Consider the following 24,501-nt stretch of genomic DNA (forward strand, 5'->3'; position numbering starts at 1 on the left):
TATTAACTAATTTAAAATATTTTTACCTTGCTTAAAGTACTGACACTTGTTCACATTCAGAACTATCTGCACACTTTTTCTTATTGTTAGATTTAAGCCATTTTGGCATGGAGTTTAGTGCCTCCAAGCCCCCTCCTGTTCCCTCAAAAATGCAGTTTAATGCTATTTTATACTGTAATTAAAAACTGCTTAAAGGAGTAAAACAATTTCTGCAATAACAAAACCAGAAAATGCATTTGTAGGGATCACATACGCTAAGCTTGCCTCATACCATTTTTTAAATGATTAAGATACTGCATGAGAAAATGCTGTGCTAACTACACTGCTATGATAATGATCCTGCTGTAGCTTAAAAGGGGTCTTCATGCAGTATTACAAGATGAAAAGCTTTGATAGGTTGAAAGTAGTCATTTATAACTGTTAACTTTTGCTGCTGCAATTCCCACCCACTCACTCACCCATGAAATCCACTCTCAGAATGATTTCCTATCCTGAGTTCATGGGAATTACAAACAAGGCTGTCTGTTTCCATGCGATGGCTTATGATGAAAATTAAGCAAAAAAGTGTGGGTGAGAGGAGGAGAGAGAAAAGGAACAATTTTGTCAATTTCTTATTCGTAACAAAAGTTTCAGGAAAATATTAGAAACACTAGAAACTGGAATCCTGGGTACTGTAAATAATGATGCTAGATTTGTCACATTAGTTTCTTTTAGCATTTTGTTATTCTTGAAAGACGTTTTGTAGATCACTGCAACTCTCTACTAGTTCAGCTTTAGACCTTTACCTTTTTAGATTGAGCTTTGCTATATTAAGGTCTGTTGCACATGGCTTTCTAGTGCTTCATTTACAACATGCTCCTCTGAAACAGCTTCTGAGTATGTGAGTGGCATTGATGCACATCTTTGTCTGCTTGACGGTCAGTTATGTGTATCGATATCCTAGCAGGAAAGAGATAGAAGGGTCCTGAATGTGTGCGTAGTATGGTCCAGAGCAGTCCAGCCGTCAGAACCTTATCTGAAAACCAGTTTAGTCAATAATGGGAATCTTCACTTAATGATATTTAGAACTTGTGATACTACTACTAATAAAAATTGGAGGAAAAATGAGGCCACGAGAACTCTAGATAAATTTAGACTCAAAGTGAATTATATTCCTCTCAGTGAAGGATTAGGGATGTGGGAAATCTGCCTGTATTTGTTCAGCTGTTGCAGAGATCTGAAGTGCACATACTGTACATGCTTTAATTCAAGGCAGAATGACAATATACTGTGGTGTTTAGTCAATTCCCTCAACATCAGAAAAGTATATAAATCAAGTGACTTGAAAAACTTGTTTTAATGTATTTAGAATTGATTAAAATGACCATTTGGCGGTTTGAACGTTGGTATTCTTGGAAAAGCACTTCCTTCTATGCCAAGTTTTGGATGCCGGGCCGGCAGAAGAGGACAAAGCTCAGCTCGCTAATTGAAGGGCAGAATGTTTCCTAAATCTCCCTCTTGTTCTGAAGTATCCTGTTAATGCAGATATTCCTGCACACCAGTCAAAAACTATTAGCCAGTGTTACCATAGAGCACCGAAAACTATGTAACCATAATCTTTGTCAAATCGTGTAACTCTTTCACCTTCCCCTCCTCTCCTTTTTTGCTGCTTAACATCCAAACACAAAACTGTTAACGTCAGCACGTGGAAGAGGGAACGAACAAGATTACTGTTCCAGCAGGGGTTATTTCTTCACCTTAGTAGTAAGGTAGATGCAATTCTTCATCATCTTTTCATTCTCTTCTGTTCTTACAGTGAATCTTGCACATTCCTCTTTTGGCTGATGCTTCCCAGAATGTTGCTCCATAAAGTTCCAAAGGAGATCTTGAAAAGGGAAAATTAACCTATTTGAAGGATCCCAGTTTATCCTTGTTACAGTTGTAATAGTTTTTGGCCATCACTGATAGAATATTTTCACTGGTTTATTTGCTGGTGTTCTCCCTTCACACTTGCATTGAACCTTTTGCTCATTTTATAGATTTTGACCAAAATTTCAAACCTTGGTGCTTAAAGTTAGGCTTCTAAATCCATACTTAAATAAAAGTGGTTTGATTTTCAAAGGTTCTGAGCACACATGCAGCTCCCTTGATATCACTTTTTAAATGTCCCAAGCCAGTATTTTTATTTCAAACCTTTAAAGATGTCATGAGGGGAAGGTGGCAGATATATTTTTCTGCACTTTTAAATGAATACTGTCAAGTATTTCTGAACTTTCCATTTGTTTGAGCACACTTAGGAGCATGAAACATTTCTTTCCTCAGTGGTTTTGTTCTGTGACGTTTAAACTTCATTTTACTACTTTGGTCTAGGCTCCATAAGAATCACAGTAAAAACATTGTGACTTCATTTTCTTCTTTATGTAACAGCATCCTTAAAAATGTTAATATAGCTCTGCAAAGAGAGTTTCAGCTCTTTGGTTTTGTCTTCAAACAAATAATGAAACATAGATTACAATCAAAAGAGGATACTGAGAAATAATCATGTTAGTAATTATGGAAAGATCTAATAAAGACTCAGTATTATACTCCTGCAGTAAAATCTGTTTACCTTTGCAGCAGCATGAAATGTCTAACCCTGTTGCCCTCACTGTGGTGTGTGACCCAGTGTAAACAGTGTATATATGATCTCATTGTAGCATATTAATGTCTGTTTACAGTGTGTTACTGAATTAGTTGAGATGTGTGTCTTATGTCTGTGCTACAGTAAAGATCAATTCTATAACAAATATATTGCCCAAGTCCTTAATGTGAGACTGTCACTATAGTACAAAAGGTAACTTTTTATTCTAACAACTTTGGATTTCTTTGTGTAATTCTACTGTATCTTGCAATTCCTTGAGTTTTCAAATGGCATTGACCATAAACATGCTTTGGCTTTTCACCTTGGCTTCATGTTTTATTTGTGTGAGTGTATACACATTATGGACAGTGTTTACAGAAACACACTTTAGAAAGAGGGTCTCTAACTCTTTCATACAGGTATGATACCGACATTGACTTTTCTTCCAGGTGCCCAGATTATTGATTTGATGATGCTTGTAATAGACGTGACAAAAGGGATGCAGACTCAGTCAGCAGAGTGCTTGGTGATTGGGCAAATTGCCTGCCAGAAGATGGTGGTGGTTCTGAACAAAATAGACCTTCTTCCAGAGGGAAAGAGACAAGCTGCCATTGAGAAGATGACAAAGAAAATGCAGAAGACTCTGGAAAATACAAAGTAAGTTACCAAAGATGTTCTTCTAATGTAACAAAGCTTTTTGTACACCTACCTACCTCTCAGAGATGCTTTCACATACACCTTGGTTAGACCAGACACTGGCATAAAGAGATCTATGTACGGATGCATAGAAAGGGGTAAAGGTGTGTTCCCCTCCTCCCTCCTTACTCCCCCTTCCCCCCCCAACCCCCAAGAAATTCAAACCCTGTCTTAAATTTTGTATCTGATCCCTGAGCAAGATTTTTAAAAGTGACTTTCGGTTGCTGTGATTTTTGGTGCCCAGTTTGAGACAACTCCAGAGGGTAGTTGCTCAAGTGGCTAGCACTGATCATAGCTAGTTGACATATTTTTAAATACAACTGTTTCTATCTACACTAGGTGCTAAGTGGTGTTTTAAAATGTGCCATTTGACGTATGTTAGTTGACACACCTCAGTTTCTCAGTGTAGACAAGAACTTTGTGAGTTCTGTGCTATTCTTTTGTGTTAATTTGCTGCACTCCCCTGCTGTGTGCTCCAGCTGCTCACTGTAGTCATTAAGGGTCTCATGGTGGCTGCTTTGTTCCTAAGGCCATGTCAACAATAAGGGGACTATAGAAGCATAGCTAAGGTGCTGTAGTTATGCTGGCCTAACCCCATAGTGTAGATTTAGGCTGAGTCTACACTGCCATTTTCAGTGCTAAAACTTTAGTTGTTCAAGGGTGTGAAAAAACCATCTCCCTGAGCGGCAAAAGTTTTAGCGCTGAAAAGTGCCTGTATAGACAGCGCTTTATCTCTGGGAGCTGTGCCCATTTGGGGTGGTTATTTTTTTTATCACCGGGAGAGCTCTCCCCCGACAATAAAGCATGACTACACTGCCCATGTCACAGTGCTGTTGCATCTGCGCTGTAACATGGGCAATGTAGACATACCCTCAGACTACTAGGACAAAAAGGATTTTTCTGTTGCTGTAGGAACACAACCTTTGAGCAGACATGCCAAACCCGGAAAAAAAGCTCAGAAATTGGGCTTGTTTTTGGCTTAATTGGCTTGCGTGTTGCTTGTTGGCTAGTTTTTGCCTTGTAGCTTGTTGTCGGTTGTGGGTTGTTGCATCTTTTTTTTTATCGGCTCCCAGCAAGTCATAGGTAAGGTGGGGAGAGAGCCAGGGGTGCACAGCGGGCCCACCCACAGTCCCAGACTGCACGCTGGGGGGATCTAGTCACATAGAGTGTTGGGGTTCTTAGAGATTGGCTTGTTTTGGCCTTATTTTGAAATGGGATTAGCTTGATTTTTGGCTTGTTGTTAAAGTCAGGGTGCTTATTTACCGCGTGAAAGTTGGCAATGGTGCCTTTGAGTGATGGTAGATACTTTGATGGATGCATTCATCTGTTGACCTAGCTGCATCTACAATGGGGTCAGGTCGGCATAACTACATTGTTCAGATGTGTGGATTTTTCACACCCCTGGGCACTATAAGCTACCTTGCTCTAAATTTTAATTGTAGAGTCAGCTTCAGTGTAGTGCTGTGAGAAGCAAACCAGAATTAAGATACTTAATCAATTTAAAGGCTCCCTTCGAATTCAGCTCAGATGAAACAACAGAAGTGAAATCTCCTGGTTTAAAAAAAAAAAAAAAAAAATCTGCCCTTTGGTTTATGGGGTTGTAACACTTCCTGCAATCCGGGAATCTTGTCAGCTGCAGAGAGAGGGAGGAGAAATTAGGGTTTTTCCTGAATTGAAGGTGAGAAGTGTGATTGGTCTTAATGGGAAAAGAACAGTGTGATGGATGGCTTAATTGAGAATATGGAAGATGCATTTGAGATTGGGATTGTCAGTTTGGTACAATAAAAATAATACTTTTGAATTAAGTAACGTGTGTTGAGTGTTTTGAGATCCTCGAATACAAGTGCAGCCTCTCAACTCCCCTAGGGGTAAGGCTGCAAGATACTATCTCCTTTTTATAGATTAGGAAATTGAAGTACAGATGGGTGAAGTGTTTTGTCCAGGGTCATGCTGTGGAAAGAATTCTGACTTATACTTACCTAGCTGCTAAATCACATTTGTTCCCAACGGCAGGCGTAAGAGCAGAAGTAGAGTGGGCATTTGAAGGTAAGGATTTTACCAGTGCTAGAGGAGCCAGTGGAGCTTCGTTGTGTAAGTCACCTCATATTTAAGTTATTTTTAATGGCAGATTAGTGGCCCCGTGCAGCTGAACAATCTGAAAATCTTACTTTTTATCAACTTCTCTGTTCTTTAGTCTGTTTCCTTTTGATCAGTACAGCATAGAGTTCACTAGAGTGAAGTTTCCTCTTGTGTACATAGTACAGAGACAAAATTCTGCAACTTGTGACTCTCCTTCATAGTTGTTGATGGAGAGCCAACGAATATAAAGCAACTTGTTTTCTCCTGTCAGGTAGATTGAGAAACTCTCCATTTTTATTACTTTTTATGAGTGCAGATACCTGTAACTTGGTCTGAGATTGCTTAAACTTTTTAAATCCCCATCTCTATCACACCAAATATATATATGAGGTTTTTTTTAGCTGTGCCTTTTAGTTAATAAAATTCATTCATCAGATAAAATGATCACACTTACATGGCTGTTCCATAAGAATTCAGATTTGTTATTCACAGCTGAAGTGGCCATCAGACTGCAAAAATGAACAACTTAAACATAAAGGTTTAATTTTATCTCATAGTTTTTCTACAATTTTATTTACTTGCTGGAAAGGTTGACCCACTGCACATCTCTTATCTTGAAACAGAAATGAAAATAATATTTCAATTTTTACATATTTCTTATCGGAGAAACAGTTCTATTTGGTACAAATAAGTTAAATTTTGAGAAAGTAATGATTTATAATCGTTCATCTTTGCAAAAAGAAAAGGAGTACTTGTGGCACCTTAGAGACTAACCAATTTATTTGAGCATAAGCTTTCGTGAGCTACAGCTCACTTCATCGGATGCATACTGTGGAATGTGTAGAAGATCTTTTTATATACACACAAAGCATGAAAAAATACCTCCTCCCATCCCACTCTCCTGCTGGTAATAGCTTATCTAAAGATAGCAGGAGAGTGGGGTGGGAGGAGGTATTTTTTCATGCTTTGTGTGTATATAAAAAGATCTTCTACACTTTCCACAGTATGCATCCAATGAAGTGAGCTGTAGCTCACAAAAGCTTATGCTCAAATAAATTGGTTAGTCTCTAAGGTGCCACAAGTACTCCTTTTCTTTTTGAGAATACAGATTAACCCGGCTGTTACTCTGAAACTCATCTTTGCAAACTAGTCAAAGGCTAGCAAAATGGCAAAATAGAGGTTCATTTTATTTTGCCTGAATGGAGATCATTACTCCTGCATGGCACTCTGGTCATAGGTTAAAGTTTGAGAACATACTGCAAATAAAGAGGAAAAAATACTTTTATAGTGACCTATTGTATGGGGATCAACACCTAATTGTCTGTGGAGTTTGGTTGTGGTCATACCTATATTCAGAAAGCTAAAATTATAAATATATTGGAAGGAAACTAGAGTGTCTTCTCATGGGTTCTTCTCTGCACTGAGCGCACATATACCCTCTGAACACAATCCTTTCTTAAGAGCTGGGGAACACAAATAGGCCTTGCAGAGCATACCCTGAAAGTTGGCTGATATTATCAAACTAAGGGGGAACTGAGTTCTAGAGTGAAACCTCTTACCTGCAGATGCTCTGTCTCCACCCCCTTGCTATTTAAGAAAAGGTCCTCTCAGCTGATCTGAACTGCTCTGGTTCTCCATGGAGATAGATGGTCTTTCATAATGTTTTAGTTGAAGTCATTTGAACTTCAGATCCCAGGGATGCTCGTATATCAGATGTCTGTTATCTTTCCCACCCATAAAAGATTCAGCATTCGGACATCAGATCTGTTGTTTGTGAATTTTTAAAAGCATTGCTGACCTGGGCTTGTCCTAAAGTGCCAGCCCCACTGTGCAGCAGACATACTTTATTTCCTGACAGCCTCTTTCCCATCATGAACTCTGTGCTATCAAACACAGACAATTTAAGCTGGTTTTGCATTTCCAAATGACTCTTACTTATGGGACACCACTGAGATCATTTGGCAGCCTGCCTTCTACCTCACACACTCATCTATAGTTACTGGGGGAAACTTCAGTTACTAAAATAGTGGTTCTGTCCATGCTATGGGTAAAGCCCTGTATCAACAACCAAATATAAAGTGTGGTTGCTAGTAAGGTTGCAACTATAGAGGGAACAGTGCTATAGACCCTGACAACAACAGATTACAGCTGCTGCCATATGACTTCAGTGCAATGGAGAAAGAGAAGAGGGATGGTAAGAATAGCTCTGTCATCCTTCTGCAGGTTTGGTGCTTTCAGAATTTGGCCTCATTTACAGTTGACCGTTCTGCAGATTGGCACCTATAATCAATCAAAGCCAAAATATTTCACACCAGAAATCAAAATTAGTGTTGTGTTTTTGTCTAGGTTCCTTGTCCGCACTAGCTTTTCTCTTTGTTTGGTGGAGACTAAGACACCACTTGCAATACGTTATTTGTGGTGGAGTAAAGTAGTTCTAATAGGGTCTCCTTATATTTGAATGTATTTCTAAAAGCAGCATGTGACGCCTCTAGCTTATGTTACATGGTGTTCTTGTGGAAAGAATGAGACACCTGGTTCAGCATTAATTTGTTTATTGCCCAAAAGTGTTTGGATAAAAATAACTGAATTTCCAAAAGCTTTATGGTTAATGGCTGGAATTCTCGGTGCATAATTTGATCATCCTTTGTCCCTGGGAGCCTCAGGCGTATGGCACATAAACAGAGAAAGTACCTTGTATACTGGATTAGTGTTTGATGACTTCTGCAGAGGGAGCACATTTAGTGATCGTTCTCTCTGTATCAGTGAGCTGTCTTTTCCCCCCTAGTTCTTGCCTTTTGAGATGAAAATCTAAAAGTTTAAGTTGGGAGAGGAGGAGAGCAAAAGGGATCCCATTCACTCTGATTTTGTGACCTGTCTCAATTGTACAGTAATTGAGTATTTATAAGAACTGAACACTTCCAGTATGTGAAGGTTTTTCCTGCTCTTCTGCTTTTATCATATTTTACTGGCCATTGTGACTGTGTGGGGGTTGTTTTGGCTTTTTAAAAAGACTCTGGCCTATTAAAGGCCCTAGTCCTTAGGCAGGCAGGTTTTAATTTTGGTTCCTTTCAGAAGTTTTAAAAAAAATTAATTGTCAAAATGAGTTATTAGATGAGATAAACCAATAGTTTGCATCTCACAAAAGGTATAATATTACAGATTCTTTTAGCTGTTAAGAAGAGCTCTATACGTTACAGGGTCAAAGAATAAAATTGGTTACAAAAGGAAGTCTTAAACTCCAGGATTGAACTGGATGACTTAGTGATCTTCTTTTAAGCTTTTCTCACTTGAGATGGCAAAACAAGGTGCCTGTTAAACAACCACTTACCTCTTCTTTCTAAAAAGAAAAGGAGTACTCGTGGCACCTTAAATACTAACAAATTTATTTGAGCATAAGCTTTCGTGAGCTACAGCTCACTTCATCGGATGCATTCAGTGGAAAATACAGTGGGGAGATTTATATACATAGAGAACATGAAACAATGGGTATTACCATACACACTGTAATGAGAGTTTTAGAGTAGCAGCTGTGTTAGTCTGTATTTGCAAAAGAAAAGGAGTACTTGTGGCACCTTAGAGACTAACCAATTTATTTGAGCACAAGCTTTCGTGAGCTACAGTTCACTTCATCGGATGCATAGATATGTGGACACAGTTGGCAATGGGCTTTGTTGCAAGGACAGGTTCCTGGGTTAGTGGTTCTGTTGTGTGGTTGCTGGTGAGTATTTGCAAATACATATCTATTCAGGGGACACCATCATAGGGCCTAATCACATAAGCCACACTATCAGAGGCTCGTTCACCTGCACATCTACCAATGTGATATATATCATCATGTGCCAGCAATGCCCCTCTACCATGTACATTGGTCAAACTGGACAGTCTCTGCGAAAAAGAATAAATGGACACAAATCAGACGTCAAGAATTATAACATTCAAAAGCCAGTCGGAGAACACTTCAATCTCTTTGGTCACTCGATTACAGACCTAAAAGTTGCAATTCTTCAACAAAAAAACTTCAAAAACAGACTCCAACAAGAGACTGCCGAATTGGAATTAATTTGCAAACTGGATACAATTAACTTGGGCTTGAATAAAGACTGGGAGGGGATGGGTCATTACACAAAGTAAAACTATTTCCCCTTGTTTATTCCCCACCCCCACCCCCGTTTCTAAGACGTTCTTGTCAACTGCTGGAAATGGTCCACCTTGATTATCACTACAAAAAGTTTTTCTCTCTCCTCCCCCGTCCACCGGCTCTCCTGCTGGTAATAGCTCACCTTAAGTGATCACTCTTGTTACAGTGTGTATGGTAACACCCATTGTTTCATGTTCTCTATATATATATATAAATTTCCCCACTGTATTTTCCACTGAATGCATCCGATGAAGTGAGCTGTAGCTCACGAAAGCTTATGCTCAAATAAATTTGTTAGTCTCTAAGGTGCCACAAGTACTCCTTTTCTTTTTGCGAATACAGACTAACACGGCTGCTACTCTGAAACTCTTCTTTCTAGTATGCTTTGATTACCAGTTAAATAGTTAATACTGTTGACATTTCCATTATAATCATTAGGCTTCAGAGTTCACATCCCCATATATGAGTAGAGACAAATCTCAACACTATGGTTTCGCGGTGTCTGTAGACTCAGTCAGACATCACTGCACTGTGTTACATTGATTCACATTTTGAAGGTTGTCCTTGCAGTTATGACAGTTAAAGGGTTGTGTTTTTTGTTTTTTTTTTAACGAAAGTTTAGAATCTGGAGCACAAGATGGGAACCCTCCAGGAAGAAAGGTCCAGCTTACTGAGCCCTCCACAAGCTGGCCCAGTTTGACTCCTGCTTAAACTATAGCCTTCTGAGGCAAGCTGTAATCTTATTATTAGGGAAGTCAGACCAGAAACTACAATGAAGTAAAATTAACTGTTAAAGATTCAGTAGTAAATTCAGAGGCACAAATAATAGTACATTCTCAGAAGCTGTCAATAATTCATTATTGCAGGACTAGATAAATCAATGTCAAAGGCCATTTCCTCATATGGATTGTCAGATGAGCTTTTATTACCATGTTCTACTTGCAAGTGCAGGGGACTTGTGGTCTTATGGTGGGAAGCTCTTTTTCTCTTTTAGGTTCCAAGGGTGTCCTATTGCTGCTGTTGCAGCTAAGCCTGGTGGACCAGAAGCCCCAGAGACTGTGAATCCACTAGGTGTTTCTGAACTAATTGAGGTAAATGTAATGAAAAAGCAAAACACTGTAAAATATGGCCCAGTTTCTTAAGTTCTTTGGTGTTTCTGTAATAATGTTTAATTCTAATGAATTGATGTGATATTAATGTGGGGTGTTCTAAGCACTTCTTTAGGAATCCATTCTAATTGAACAAACAAGTCAAGACTGCTTGTCCCAAAAGGTGAATTGTTGTATCAGATTTTTTTCAGCAGCCCAGTGCCCATGAGTGAAGAACTGCCGTAAAGAACTAACATGCTCAGCCCCAGTGGCAGTAACCAGCCACTAAGAAACTAGTACATGTTCAGTGGTGGAAGATTTTTGTTACGGTTAAGCAAAGAAGTTTCTTGTAAAATTGTGAGGGATTGTTAGGAGTAGTCAGTAAAATTAGTTTTAAAATTCTGCCATATCCCTGGAGAGTATCTTTTTATAATTACAGAAACAACTAAGTTTAACACCCTCTCCCCCACACCCCCAAACATTAAGGTTGTGAACTCAATCACTCAGAAGTTAGGAAATTTAGACAATCTTAGTTTGACTCCCTTTGGTGTATCCATTATGATACAGTCATTAATTACATGATCAATTTTTTTTTCCACATGAGCACTGCCTCGTTCAGTGTGCAGGATGGATGGTACTCAGTTAACGAGCAGCATTTGAATATTTTATTTTCTCATCATTGTTCCATGTTCCTTATTTACTGGGCATTATTCAAACTTTGTTCTGACTACAGAATTATTCATTTCCTCATGGATTTTTCAAGGCACTTATCACTCTAGCATTTGAGTGCTTCACAGACATTAATGAATTTATTTTCACAACACCTTTGTGAGATGAGGGGGTAGTATTATTCCCATTTTATATATGGGGAGCTGAGGTTTAGAGAGATTAACTATCTGCTGATTTTGGGTGCCCAATTTGAGATGTCTATAACCTGATTTTTCAGAGTACTTAGCATTATATAGCATTTCATATGTTCATATCATTCGATCTCTCTCTCTCTCTCGTGCACACACATACATGCGCGCACCCCCCCCCCCCCAGCTGTGGAAAGCTTGGTTAAAGAGACTTGCCTAGTATTACATAGGAACTCTATGACAGAGGCAGGGATAGAATCCAGTTGTCCAGGGCAACATAAAACTGCCTTAACCATGAGACCATCCTTTCTCTTCCTGCACTCCCCTGCCTCCTTTACTACACACTTTCCAACTTCTTCAACAAATGAGGTTGGGGTCATACAGACAACAGCCTCCTTCGCTACACCATGCTAATTCATTCCCACAGCACGGTCCTTTGTATGGCACTGAATGAGGCAGGGGTTCTATTATAAAAATATTTGATCATGCAGTTAAAGACTGTATATAATGGATATGCAGAAGGGGGCTGAATTTAAGGCTGCACAGGAAACCTTAGTTTTGTCATTTTTCTAACTTTTGAGTGCTTGACTTTGCAACCTTAATAATGTTTTTTGACATTACTTTTTGTGAAGTTTCCCAGGTTTTTAAAAAAGCAGACTAAAAAACCCAAATTCCATTATATATTGTAATCTACATGGGTCATCAGCAGTGTTTGGAACCCTTTGATCCATCTCACAGATTTCTGCCACTTGAGCTAATGGAGTAACTGGTAGCAATAATAGGTTGTCATTTTATGTGGACCAGCCCTGTGGAAATAAGGCACCCATTTTGCTAGTGGGTTTCCCAGCTATTTGCTGACGGCAGAGGAATGGTGAGCCTTGGGAATTTTGAGTTCCTCCATCCCCTTTAACCTGTTGCCTGTTTCCATCCTAGTCCCGTCTCTTCCTTTCCCCTTGCTCCTCATTCCAGTCCTGTTCTCTTTGTGTTCCCAGTCTTAAGTCCTCAGGCTTCTCATCCTAGTTCTGGTCTCCTTGAGCAGCTAGTCTTAGTTTCCCTCTCCAGGCTCTTTACAGCCAAGTCCCAATCTCACCCTTCCCCCAGTTTCTCTCTGTCTGTTTCCCATCCCTCGTCCTAGTCTTCTTCTCACCCAAGCCCTCTTGCTTCTTGTTATATCTGGGTCCTCATCCTTTCTCTTCTGCCCCTTTCCCTCATTCACTGGTTCACAATCCCAGTCTCTTTACCCAATATGCCCTAGTGCCCCCTAACCCTTCCAGTTCTAGTCTCACTAGGTTCCGTGTCCCAATCTGTTTTTCCCTCTCCCCACCCCAGTTTTTGTCCCCTCTGTATTTGGGTCAGGTGGTTTTCTCCTCCATGCTGGCTGGATGCCAGGGGGGCATTATTAATAGTACAGACGAGTCAGGCTTCTTTCTGGCAGTTCTGGTGCCTGCCTATACCCTAGCAGGGAGTTGCAATTACAGGAGAGTCCAGCTTTGCCCCTGTAGGCCTAGGCTTGAACATGCTCATTTACTCTGGGGGCATGACACGTGCGCAGTCCAGGCATATGTAGGAGCTGTGAGGGGAATTTTAGCTGCTAAACTCTAAAGTCTTCTCAGCATATTTTTGAAGCTTATAATGTGACCAAATATGAATGGATTTTCACATGGACAACAAAAGGCACATCCCTGGCATATAGGCTACCCCCTGCCAAATTTCACATCCCTGCTCCCAAGTGGGAGATGTTAAAACTTTTCAAAGAAAATGTTGCCAGGATTTTTTTAAATGGCAAAACAATATAGTTTTTCCTAACCTAATTCTTGGAAATGGCTGAACTGTTTTAGCTGAAACTTCCCAAAGAAATTCAGCCTGAGGCAGACACCCAGCATGTAAAATTTCAGCCCAAACAGTTAATTTGGCAAAGTTGGAAGCAACTGAACACATCATATTGTAATGGGAAGTGTCGGACAATCTTTATAGGTGATTCTACCACCCATCTACAATAAACTGGACTGTTATTTTAGTGTGTTACTAGATTCTTATCATGTCAGAGTGTGGGGTGTGCAGTACATTGGGTTGCTCACTGTGGATATCTGGTTCAAATACTGGGTAACAAGAGACAGTGGGTTTGATGTTAAATCCTTGTTGCTAGGACACATATCTACACGTCAAAACAATTCTATAATTTAGCACAACTTTCAGTTTCTGCTCAAGGGAATCCCAGTACTGTAAGAATACACAAGTTCTGTGCAAACACTGCCATTGTTCCTCAGTATTTCATCCCTACAATTTTAGTTCTGGACCTATCTCCCATTCTTCTACCATAGCTTCTCAGTCTTGACCCGCTGTTCCTGTCCTATGCCTTTTTATGAGCAGACACTGACAGTTGTACCAAATTGAAAGGGTATTTTTGTAATTCTCTCAACTGGGGACTAGGATTGAGATGTGAACCAGGTCCCTGACCCACTGCTGGCCACACTACTGCAGCCCATGATAATTAAGGTTTTTTCATCTTGCTGTCGTATTTTAACAAACAAAATGCAATGAAATCCTAGCCTGGTTAAGCTTGTCCTAAGCTTAATAAAGATGGTGCTTTTGAGAGAGAGAGAGCGATGAAAATAGTTTATTCCTTCAAGAAACGTCAACATAAATCCTAAGTCAGTCTCATTTAAATTCTCTTGTCTTATTCCAATACAATATTTCTTATGAGATAGAGGCAGGGATGAGTTTTCTGAGGCATTTTAAGATTACATATATAGCGAACTCTCCTCCTTCAAATCTGAGAAGCTATAGTGGTAAAATGCGCTTTAAAATGGCACTGGCATTTATTTTTAATCTAAGGAGTGCAGGGTTTTTCATTCTCTTTTGCCACAGTGTTTCTGTTTAGTTTCACAGGAGTTTTATCTCCAGCACAGTTTTGCTAGCCAAGCTGAATGTGCAGAACCAAATCTTTCTATGGCAGAAAATCAATCCCCTCTTGCTGCTGCTAAGTGTACATCTCCTCTGTAACGGTTACCGTTTATTTGACATTGGTCTATTTCAAGCTTGTTGTGGGACTCTTGAAGTCAGTAAAACTACAAGTTTATTGAATCAATCATCTCTTTTTGCATCACACCTGTCATGACATTTTCACCAAGACACGGTACTTCTTTTGTCTATCTTTCAGGTCCTGAAATCTCAGGCTTACCTGCCAACAAGAGACCCCACGGGACCCTTCCTTATGGCCATCGACCACTGTTTCTCCATCAAGGGTCAAGGCACAGTGATGACAGGGACTGTTCTTTCTGGCTCTGTGAGCCTAGGTGATAATGTGGAGATTCCTGCCCTGAAGGTGAGTTTTTTCTGTCACCCAGCCCCACGAGACTGAGAGAGACTCAACAAGGAACAGCATATTCTTCTCTGTTTCTTAGTTTGTTGATTTATTTGTTAACTTCTTTATTTTCCTGTTGTGCTGCTTTTAGCCCAAGCTGAGCAGGCAAGGATGATAGAAACTCAGTCATTTGGGATAGAGCGTAACTTGTAACATGGCATTGTCCAGTGGCTTATAGAATGTCATTAGCAAGGGAAATGGAAGCCTGAAGGTGAGACTTAAAGAGAGGAGGCCCTGGAAAGAGAAGTTTTAAATAGACTGGGCAGCCAAAAAGAGTGGAAACCTCTTCCCTCCCAACCTCTTCCAAGTTCCAATTCCCAGGTGTTGGTTAGAATGCTCTGCCTCTGGTCTTATAGCTAACTAAGAGAAGTGAGCCAGGACTTAAGCATTCTGCAGCTGCTGATTTAAATGGACCTATCTAGTTGCACATTAACAACAGCCTTCCTTTGGCTGAAGAAACCTGGAATGGGACTCCTTTTGGAGGTCATCAACACAACTCCTAGGTAGGAGGATATCACTGCAGAAGTGCTATGAGGAGCTCACACCCGCACAGACGGAGCATGCTGCTTTCTCAGTTCTCCCCAGGCATTCTGGTCCAGTGAGGGACTGGGCAAGGAGTTCTGATCTTTAGTGGTAGACCAGAACACTATTTTAAATAGTATCTTTCCTATAAACTGTCTCTGCTAACCTAGTTATGCAATAGAGTTATAGGGATATAATAAATAACACAGAGAGAGTGAGCTATTAAGAGGGGGAGCTGAGTGAATAGTAGGAGGAAATAATTCCACAAATTATTTCTTCATGTTCAGAAATGAAACGTAATTTGTTAGTGACCCTTTCATATTTACTTGGCATATTTTACTGCACAATCTTTTTCTAGTCCAAATGCTTGCTAAGAATTTATACATAGTTTGGCTATTTGTCAAAAATGAATGTTGAATTGTATATTTTTCCTTAAATTTACAGTTTGTGCTGTGCTGATTGAAGAACAGTTCAAATTACAAATTTTACAATTGAATATACACATTGATATATTTGATTGTAAGACTTGCAATTTGGATGAACTACAGGCCAAGAATTATTGGCTCAAGAATCTTGAGAATAATTTTGGATGAATGCATTTGAGAATTATGTGCTCTGTTTGTGACAATATGTAAACAAAAAAGGCAAAGTGTATTGAATAATTTAAGTATTGCAGATTATTTTCCTCATATTTATTAGGTGAAATAGGAAAGAGATAATTTAAAATGAGATTTGGAAAGAGATGAAGTCTGTTCTGCAGGGATGTAAGGGGAAGGAATCTTTTCCACACATGAGGAGCTGCAGAGGAGGTGGCTTTTGCACCAACTATGGTGAGATTGTGGGGAGAAAATGAAGTGAGGGAAGGAGAAGACAAAACAGTTTACATATACGGCATATAGCAAAGTACATATTAGGCTTAGCACTTTACAAACACTGATGAATTAATCCTCTTACTAGCTTGGTTAGGTAAAGCTTCATGAAGGCAGAACCTCTCTCTTCTTATTCTGTAAAGTAATGGGCAGTGTTGGAACTCATATTGTACCATCGACAGGTCATGAGGTAAGTCAGTGATGTTATTTGCATTTTACAGAGAGGGGAACTGAGGCACAGAAAAGAGAGGCAACTCATCCTGTGCCTTGCTTGTCCCACACAGAGTTGGGCTAGTATCCCTACTAAAGGTGAAAACTTTCGCAGGCCTACAAGGTAATGGAGGAAGCACATTTCACAGCACACTGTGGTTTACTGACCTTTCTTTGCCCCGACCCTATGATAACTGAGATTGACAGTTGGTGCCCACTGGGCATTTGGGGACATTGCAAACCAGCTGCTTTTTTAAATTTGAGGAACCCTCTCACCAAAAAAAGTGGCATCACTTTCTAATTCTACTAATGGACTTCGACATCTCTGACCGCTTGAACCTGCACAAAGGAGGGACACAGCAATTAAAAATAAACAGTGACATTCTCCAACGCCCATGCTTTCTCTGATTGAGGCTGAGAATGCCAACAGCGTATGGATTCCTTTACCTACTAAAGTGCCTATGTAAATTGCCATCTGGGGTTGATTATACCGCAAAGAGAAAAATTATATGTATGTGTTTGGCAAAAAGCTTTGACACAGCAAACTATTCTCTATCCAGGCAATTTAGTACCATTTGTTTTATAGCATTTGATTCACTTTGAAGAGCATGAACCTAGGATTTCTGCTGTGAAAACATAATATTGGCAGAATGCTGATTCTGAATCCTTTGGGATTACTCCAGTGGTCTCTAAAATCCACCTCCTCCCAGTTTACAAATTGCATTTGTTTATATAATGTGACATTTCTGCTACTACCTTTATAAAAACAGGTTCTGGGGCTGGGTAGTGAGGTTCTTATTTGTAATTATCCATTCACTTTAGGACTGATGTCAGTCAGTAAAACATATGTTTTGACATATTGTTGTAAGTATACTTTACTATGAGAATTTAGGTTAAAGCGAAGGGATGGTTACAAATTCAAGATTTCAATACTACTAATACTTAGGCTTGTGTACAGCAGTGGTTTTCAAACTGCAGGTCACAACCCAGTACCGTGTCACGGAATGTAAGGCACTGGGTCACGGCGGCTCTGGTCAGCACTGCTGACTGGGCTGTTAAAAGTCCTGTCGGCAGTGCTTCCCGGCTAAAGCAGGTTAGTCCCTCCCTGTTCCGACACTGCACTGTGCCCTGGAAGCAGCCAGCAGCAGGTTTGGCTCCTAGGTGGGGGCGCCATGAGGCTCTGTGCGCTGCCTTCGCCCCGAGCACTGGCTCTGCACTCCCGGCCATTGGGAGGTGGGCGAGAGGGGCACGGTGCCTGCGGACGAGTCTCATGGAACCATTTGTGTGCCTCTGCCTAGGAGCCGGACCTGCTGCTGACTGTGTCCAGGGCACAGCCCATCCCAGAACCCTGACCCCCTCTCACACCCCAACCCCCTTCCCCAGCCCAAAGCTCCCTCCCACATCCTGAACCACTCATTCCCGGCCCCACCCTGCAGCCCTCACCCTTGCACCTCAACTCTCTGCCTCAGCCCTGAGCCCTTCCCACACCCCAAAACCCTCACCCCCAGCTCAGTTGGGTCATGGGCATCAACAATTTTCTTCAACTGGGTCTTCAGAAAAAGAAGTTTGAAAACCACTGGTGTACAGAACCATTTCATTTAGTTTGCAGCAAGCTGGTGTGTGACTCTACCCTTCACTAGCCTGCCATGTGCAACCTAAATGTTGATATAGAAAAGTCCTTAGTCTTTGTTTAGCATATTCTAGTTAATAAATTGTGAAGTGCTTTTATAAAGGTGGGTGAGTATCCTTAGCCTCACTGTACTGATGGGAAAACTGAGGCATGCTGTGGTTTTTATGTGCCCAGGGTCAAACGTGAGGAAGAGCAGACCCAGGAAAAGAACTCACATCTCTGGTTTTCCATCTCTGGGCCTTGGACCTCAGCTGTCTTCAGCAGTCTTTTGAAAGAACACTGTCAAATAGTTTAGGCCCAACTTTTAGCTTTGTATTTCATAATTATTTAAATTTAATGGAAATATTTTTCTTTTTTTGCAACTTCCCCATGTAGCAGTGGGTTAGTTCAGGAGAATTAGAAAGTGAAAATTACTATGAGCTGTCTAAACTGTAAGCACTGATGAGTCTAGTTTCAATGTTTAAGCTAAACTAAAGGCAAAAAGAAAACAGAGAAATTTTGCAAATTATATTGGTTTTTAATTTTTTTCAGTGTTGTTAATCTTAAGGCTTTGGTTAGATTCAACAGTTACAGGCTCAATGGAAATCCTGCTGAGAAAGTAACATAGATAAGGTAATTTGTCAAGATAAGGAAGATACTGTTTTAATATCCCTTTTAAAGTGAACTTGGTTGGAGGCAGGGAGGTGTTCCAGTAAAGGCATTATGAACCACTTTCTCTCCCTTTGCCCCTAAGTTGTGAAGAGCCTCCACAAAGGGCCAGAGAGGAGGACAAGTCAGGAGTGCAGTGGGTAGACAAGGGAGTGTATAGGAGGTGGATACAAGGTCAAAGAGGTAAGACGAGGTGAATTCATGGAGAGTGTTAGTCCCAAGCAAAGTGTTTGGTCTCAAACAATCAGTAACATTTATGCTCCTTGTGAAACCACAGCATGCATCATCTTAGTCCTGCTAAATGTCTGCTTTGCTAAACCACTGCCATTTTATGGGGTTATTGGTGACTATCAATGCAAACTGAATACCTGAGACCTTAGTACCTCCATTAGAGTGTATGTATTAAATTTATAATACTTTGCCATTCTGTGGTGTTTTTCATCTCTGGATCTTGAAATGCTTTGAAATGTTAATTAACTGATCAATTTAATTATTTACCAATGCTTGTACACCAGTATGAGAACGTTTTATTTTCTGTTTGTGAAACCTCAGCAACGTGCCTGGTATGAAGTACTAGAAAGTCTGGAGTCTAAAAAAAAAAAAAGGGTATCCAAAAGATAGGGCACACTGAGTAAACCAGAGGCCGTGGGGGTAACCATGTAAAAAGTATGTTATGGGTTTAAATAGTGAGAGCTGCTTTTACGAGAAATGCAAGTGAGGGAGAAATGTCCCAGACTTCTCTCTTAATAGAGCTGCGCACTCAGCAAGACATTACGTATTCTGCTGACAATAGACTGGTGCTTTTCTTTTCTTCTTTTTTCTTTATTACTTTTCTTATTCCTTGTCTAACTCTTCTTATAAGCGTTGAGTAGACCCTTGCTACCGGAGTAGTTCCATTTGATGAGAAGGCTCTTGGACCAACAGCAGTGAGGTAATGCAGAGGGACACAGATGAGGCCAGAACTAGGACCTTGATTCAGAAAAGCATTTAAGCATGTACTTAATTTTAAGCATGTTCTTGAGTCTCCTTGACAGCTTTTGGGAGAGATTGGGACAAGGAGTCTGGACAAGAAGTCTGGATGGGTGGGGTGTGGGACCTGGGCAAGTTGGCAGAGATTGGAACTGGCTGTGCAAAATCACTGGGATTGGGATGGGAGATGAGAAGCTGCGGGGAATGGTGTGTAAGAGACAGCACTGGGACAGACTGAAGGGGACAGGGGCAGAAGGATCTGTGATCACTAGAACACATTCCCTTTCAGAACCTAGGATGGAAACCAAAGTTCTTGAGTCTCGCCATTCCTCTGCTGTTAGCAAATAACCGTGAAATCCACTAGCAAAGTGTGTGTCTCATCTCCCTCTCATGTCTTGTCCACATGAAGGTTGACTATTGCTGTTATTTACTACTTTAGTTCAAGTGGCAGAGATCTTTGTTATGGATCTAAAGGCCGTAAGTCTTACTTTACTGGGCACTATTCAGACCCTTCTCTGAAATGATGAATTTCCTCAGGGGCTTTTCTGTGGCGCTCATCAGTATAGTATCTGAGTGCTTCACAAACATTAATCACAGAATCATAGAAATGTAGGTCTGGAAGGGACCTTGATAGGTCATCTAGTCCACTCCACTGCACTGAGGCAGGAGTAAGTATTATCTCGACCGTCCCTGACCGGTATCTGTCTAACTTGTTCTTTAAAACCTCCAATAATGGAGAGTCCACAACCTCCATAGGCAGTTTGTTCCAGTGCTTAACTATCCTTACAGTTAGGAAGTTTTTCCTAATGTCTTACCTAAATATTCCTTGCTGCAATTTAAGCCCCTTACTTCTTGTCCTGTCCTCAGTGGTTAAGAAGAACAAATTATCACCCTCCTCTCTTATAACAATCTTTTATGTACTGGCCTTTCCACATCGGTCTTGTTTTCTAGACCTTTTAATTGTTTTTGTTGCTCTCCTCCAGACTTTCCCTAGTTTGTCCACATCTTTCCCAGAACTGGACACACTACTCCAGTTGAGGCCTTAGAAGTGCTGATTAGAGTACTCCTTGTGTCTTGCTAACAAAACTATTGCTAATACATACCAGAATGATTTTCATTTTTTTGAAACAGTATTACATTGATGATTCGTATTTAGTTTGTAATTCACTATAACCCCCAAATCCTTGCTGCAATATTCCTTCCTAGGCAGTCATTTCCCATTTTGTATTTGTGCAGTTGATTGTTCTTTCCTAAGTGGAGTACTTTGCATTTGTCCTTATTGAATTTCATCCTATTTAGTTACAGACCATTTTTCTAGTTTGTCAAGATCATTTTGAATTTTAATCCTTTCTCCCAAAGCGCAACCTTAATTCTGGCATTTCCGATCTTTTGAGTGCTTGACTTTGCAACCTTGATGTTCTCTTAGCCTAGCTTTTATAATTGTATGTTTATATTATCATAGTTGCTAGAGAACCTGATCAGAATAATCAATGTGATAGGTGCGGTGGAAGATCAAAACTAGACGTGTTCCCTGCCCCAGAGAGCTTACAGTCATAAGAAAAGCTATTTACCTGCTTTAAAAATGAAACTATTAATAAAAAAATAAAAGTATAATTAGTCTGAGATGTCCTATTTAGAGGGCAAATGATGTTTTCTTGATGTGCCTTGTTTGTAGAGCCTGCTGGGTTTCTTTTTTCTTTGAAGTTTTGCTAGAACGCCTCATTACAACATTTTAATGTAAATTTCAGGCAACCTTCTTTTTTTAATTGAAATGCTATAAACAGAAATAGGATAATTCAGAAAATCTAAAAAAAATCCACAACATTTTAGTGAGGTGAATTTAGTAGAAGACTATAATTGTGTCTTGGTGACCATCCTACGGGTAGCTTATATAATTTTTTTTTTAATCTTTAAATCCCAAGTCAGTAACTCAAACATATGCTTTAAAATTACAAATACACTTAAGCTTAAATATTTGTATTGGTCACTTACTGACGCAGGGTTTCTAAGAGTTTTTTCCTTCACTCCCTTTCTGAAAAGAATTGCTTACATCAGGTCATATCCTGCTTGCTTTACGTGTGCTGGGGGGATTACTTGTATAAGTAAAATGTGTATGGTTTGGCCTGTGATGGTAAATATTCTACTTCAGTGGCTTAGGATACCATCAGTTGTTGAATGTGAAAAGGGCTTATGAGCTCTATTTTTGTGTGGTTAAGTAGTGGAGTAAGGGCTTGACCTTAAGACTTTCCATCATAAATATAAAGGGAAGGGTAACCACATTTCTGTATACAGTGCTATAAAATCCCTCCTGGCCAGAGGCAAAATCCTTTCACCTGTAAAGGGTTAAGAAGCTATGGTAACCTCGCTGGTACCTGACCCAAAATGACCAATAAGGGGACAAGATACTTTCAAATCTGGAGAGGGGGAAAAAGGCTTTGGTCAGTCTGTGAGATACCTTTGCTGGGAACAGGTCAAGGATGCAAGCTCTCCAACTCCTGTAAAGTTAGTAAGTAATCTAGCTAGAAAATGCATTAGGTTTTCTTTGTTTTGGTTTGTAAATTCGCTGTGCTGGAGGAAATGTGTATTCTTGTTTTTGTGTCATTTTGTAACTTAAGGTTTTGCCTGGAGGGATTCGCTATGTTTTGAATCTGACTGCCTGTGAGATGAGCTTCCATTCTAATCTTATAGAGTGTTTCTTTTATCTTTTGTTTTGTTCTTCTAATAAAGTTCTCAAAAAAAGAAAAGGAGTACTTGTGGCACCTTAGAGACTAACCAATTTATTTGAGCATAAGCTTTCGTGAGCTACAGCTCACTTCATCAGATGCATTCAGCGGAGCTTATGCTCAAATACATTTGTTAGTCTCTAAGGTGCCACAAGTACTCCTTTTCTTTTTGTGAATACAGACTAACACGGCTGCTACTCTGAAACCTGTCATAAGTTCTGTTTTTTAAGAATCTGACTGGGTTTTTTGGTTCTTAAAAATCCAACGCTAGTTTGTGCTCACCTTGTTTATTCTCAACCTCCCCAGGAAAGAGGGTGTAGGGCTTGGGGGAATATTTTGGGGGAAGACATCTCCAAGTGGTCTCTTCCCGGATTCGTTGTTAAATCACTTGGTGGTGGCAGTGTACCAGGTTTTTAACCTAAGCTGGTTCCCAAGGCAAGAAAGAAATCTGTGCCTTGGGGAAGTTTTAACCGAAGCTGGTAAGAATAAGCTTAGGGGGTCTTTCATAGAATCATAGAATCATAGAATATCAGGGTTGGAAGGGACCCCAGAAGGTCATCTAGTCCAACCCCCTGCTCAAAGCAGGACCAATTCCCAGTTAAATCATCCCAGCCAGGGCTTTGTCAAGCCTGACCTTAAAAACCTCTAAGGAAGGAGATTCTACCACCTCCCTAGGTAACTCATTCCAGTGTTTCACCACCCTCTTAGTGAAAAAGTTTTTCCTAATATCCAATCTAAACCTCCCCCACTGCAACTTGATGTTTCATGTGGGTCCACGCATCTGTACCCTAGAGTTCAGAGTGGGGAAGGACCCTTGACACCTTCAGATGGCTCTTCAAATATATTTGGCCTGATCTTTTAAAAGGGCTGAGCACTCACAAGTCACGTTCATATTAGTAGGAACAGCAGGTGCTCAGCTTCTTTAGAAATCAGTTCCACTATTTTTTTACATGTATTTAATGTTACTGATTCTGAATCTTAATATCTCAGATGTTTCAGTTCATTTTTTTCAAGCTTAACGTAGTTGCCATTCCTGTAGTCTCTCTGTAATTTTTGAAAAAACAATTTTAAATTAATGCCTTCGACTTTGAATTGGCACTGGAAAACCTCTATATTTTTTCCTGTTCTCTGCAACATCTGTACCTAATAACTAATATACAGCATTTCTGTTCCTATTGGCAGTTGTTTGTATGAAGTGTTCTTACAGAACAGGTGCGATTTGGGTGAGTTAGGGCTCAGAATTTTAGGGTTCATTTTATTCAGGACCAGGGAAAAGACACAGAAGAGAGGGAGCTAGATGTATATAAGTATGTTCATTCCCCCACCCCCGCTCCCACCCCACCCCTTGGTAGAGGGGAAGGGAAGAAAGCCAGAGGGAGAACAGCCAACCTGAGCATCGCTAATACAAACCATACGTTACATATCTGGAGCTTATATGTGTTTAATGTGATCCTTTATGAGGGGAAAGTGGCTTGCCTAGTGCCATTTAATTAACTCTTCAAATGCTAAATTTGAAAACTCATTTGCAATTTTTTGAGGTGATACATATTCTGGGTACCCAGTTCCAGCCAAGGAAGACTGGACATAAACTCCTTCAAAGCCCCTTGGCCAGAAAGGGTTATTCAGAAGATGTGAATTCCTTCCTTACCCCCAGTTTAGGGATAAGTGCCTCATTTCTGCAATGCTTCTATCCACTTAGAGTATAATAAAAGAATTATGCAGGAGCTCTGCTGCATGGATAGGTGCTTTCTGGCTGGAGAGAGGACAGTTCTCCGGGATTGGTTTTAATGTCAACAGTACTTCCATGCCCATCTGCTTTCTTTCAGTTTATCTGATGGGTTAACACTCTGAGATTAATTCATTTGACATCTTGAAGTACTTCTGTGGTGCAGTTGACCCAAAGTAATGTGGTCTTTGGAGCTAGGTGGTGCAAAGCATTACCATAGCTTTGGACTTTTGGAGATCTGGGATCAAATTTCAATTGGGTTTCAGTTGAAAGTGAAACATGGGATCATCTAAACTTAATCTCTAGTGAACATTTTTCCATGTTGGTGAGACCAGTTTGCAACTTGAAACAATTTGGTAGTATGTTGGTCTCTGCTTGGGAGA

The 24,501-nt window shown here is 40.2% G+C and overlaps 1 protein-coding gene across 5 annotated transcripts in view; it reads left to right on the forward strand.

Moving 5' to 3' along the window:
• The window catches only part of EEFSEC (eukaryotic elongation factor, selenocysteine-tRNA specific), a 223,087-nt gene that overhangs the window by 42,625 nt on the left and 155,961 nt on the right, over window positions 1-24,501 (forward strand). For all 5 annotated transcript variants that reach the window (XR_012159786.2, XM_073351381.2, XM_073351380.2 and 2 more), the window contains exons 2-4: window positions 3,049-3,256; window positions 10,507-10,603; window positions 14,618-14,782. Coding sequence is in view for 4 of the 5 variants with exons in the window: in XM_073351381.2 (XP_073207482.1) it covers window positions 3,049-3,256; window positions 10,507-10,603; window positions 14,618-14,782 (470 nt within the window). In the remaining variant the exon portion in view is untranslated. The remainder of the gene's footprint in view (window positions 1-3,048; window positions 3,257-10,506; window positions 10,604-14,617; window positions 14,783-24,501) is intronic.

The sequence above is a fragment of the Lepidochelys kempii genome, chromosome 7 (assembly GCF_965140285.1).
Source record: "Lepidochelys kempii isolate rLepKem1 chromosome 7, rLepKem1.hap1, whole genome shotgun sequence".
Taxonomy (NCBI): domain Eukaryota; kingdom Metazoa; phylum Chordata; order Testudines; family Cheloniidae; genus Lepidochelys; species Lepidochelys kempii.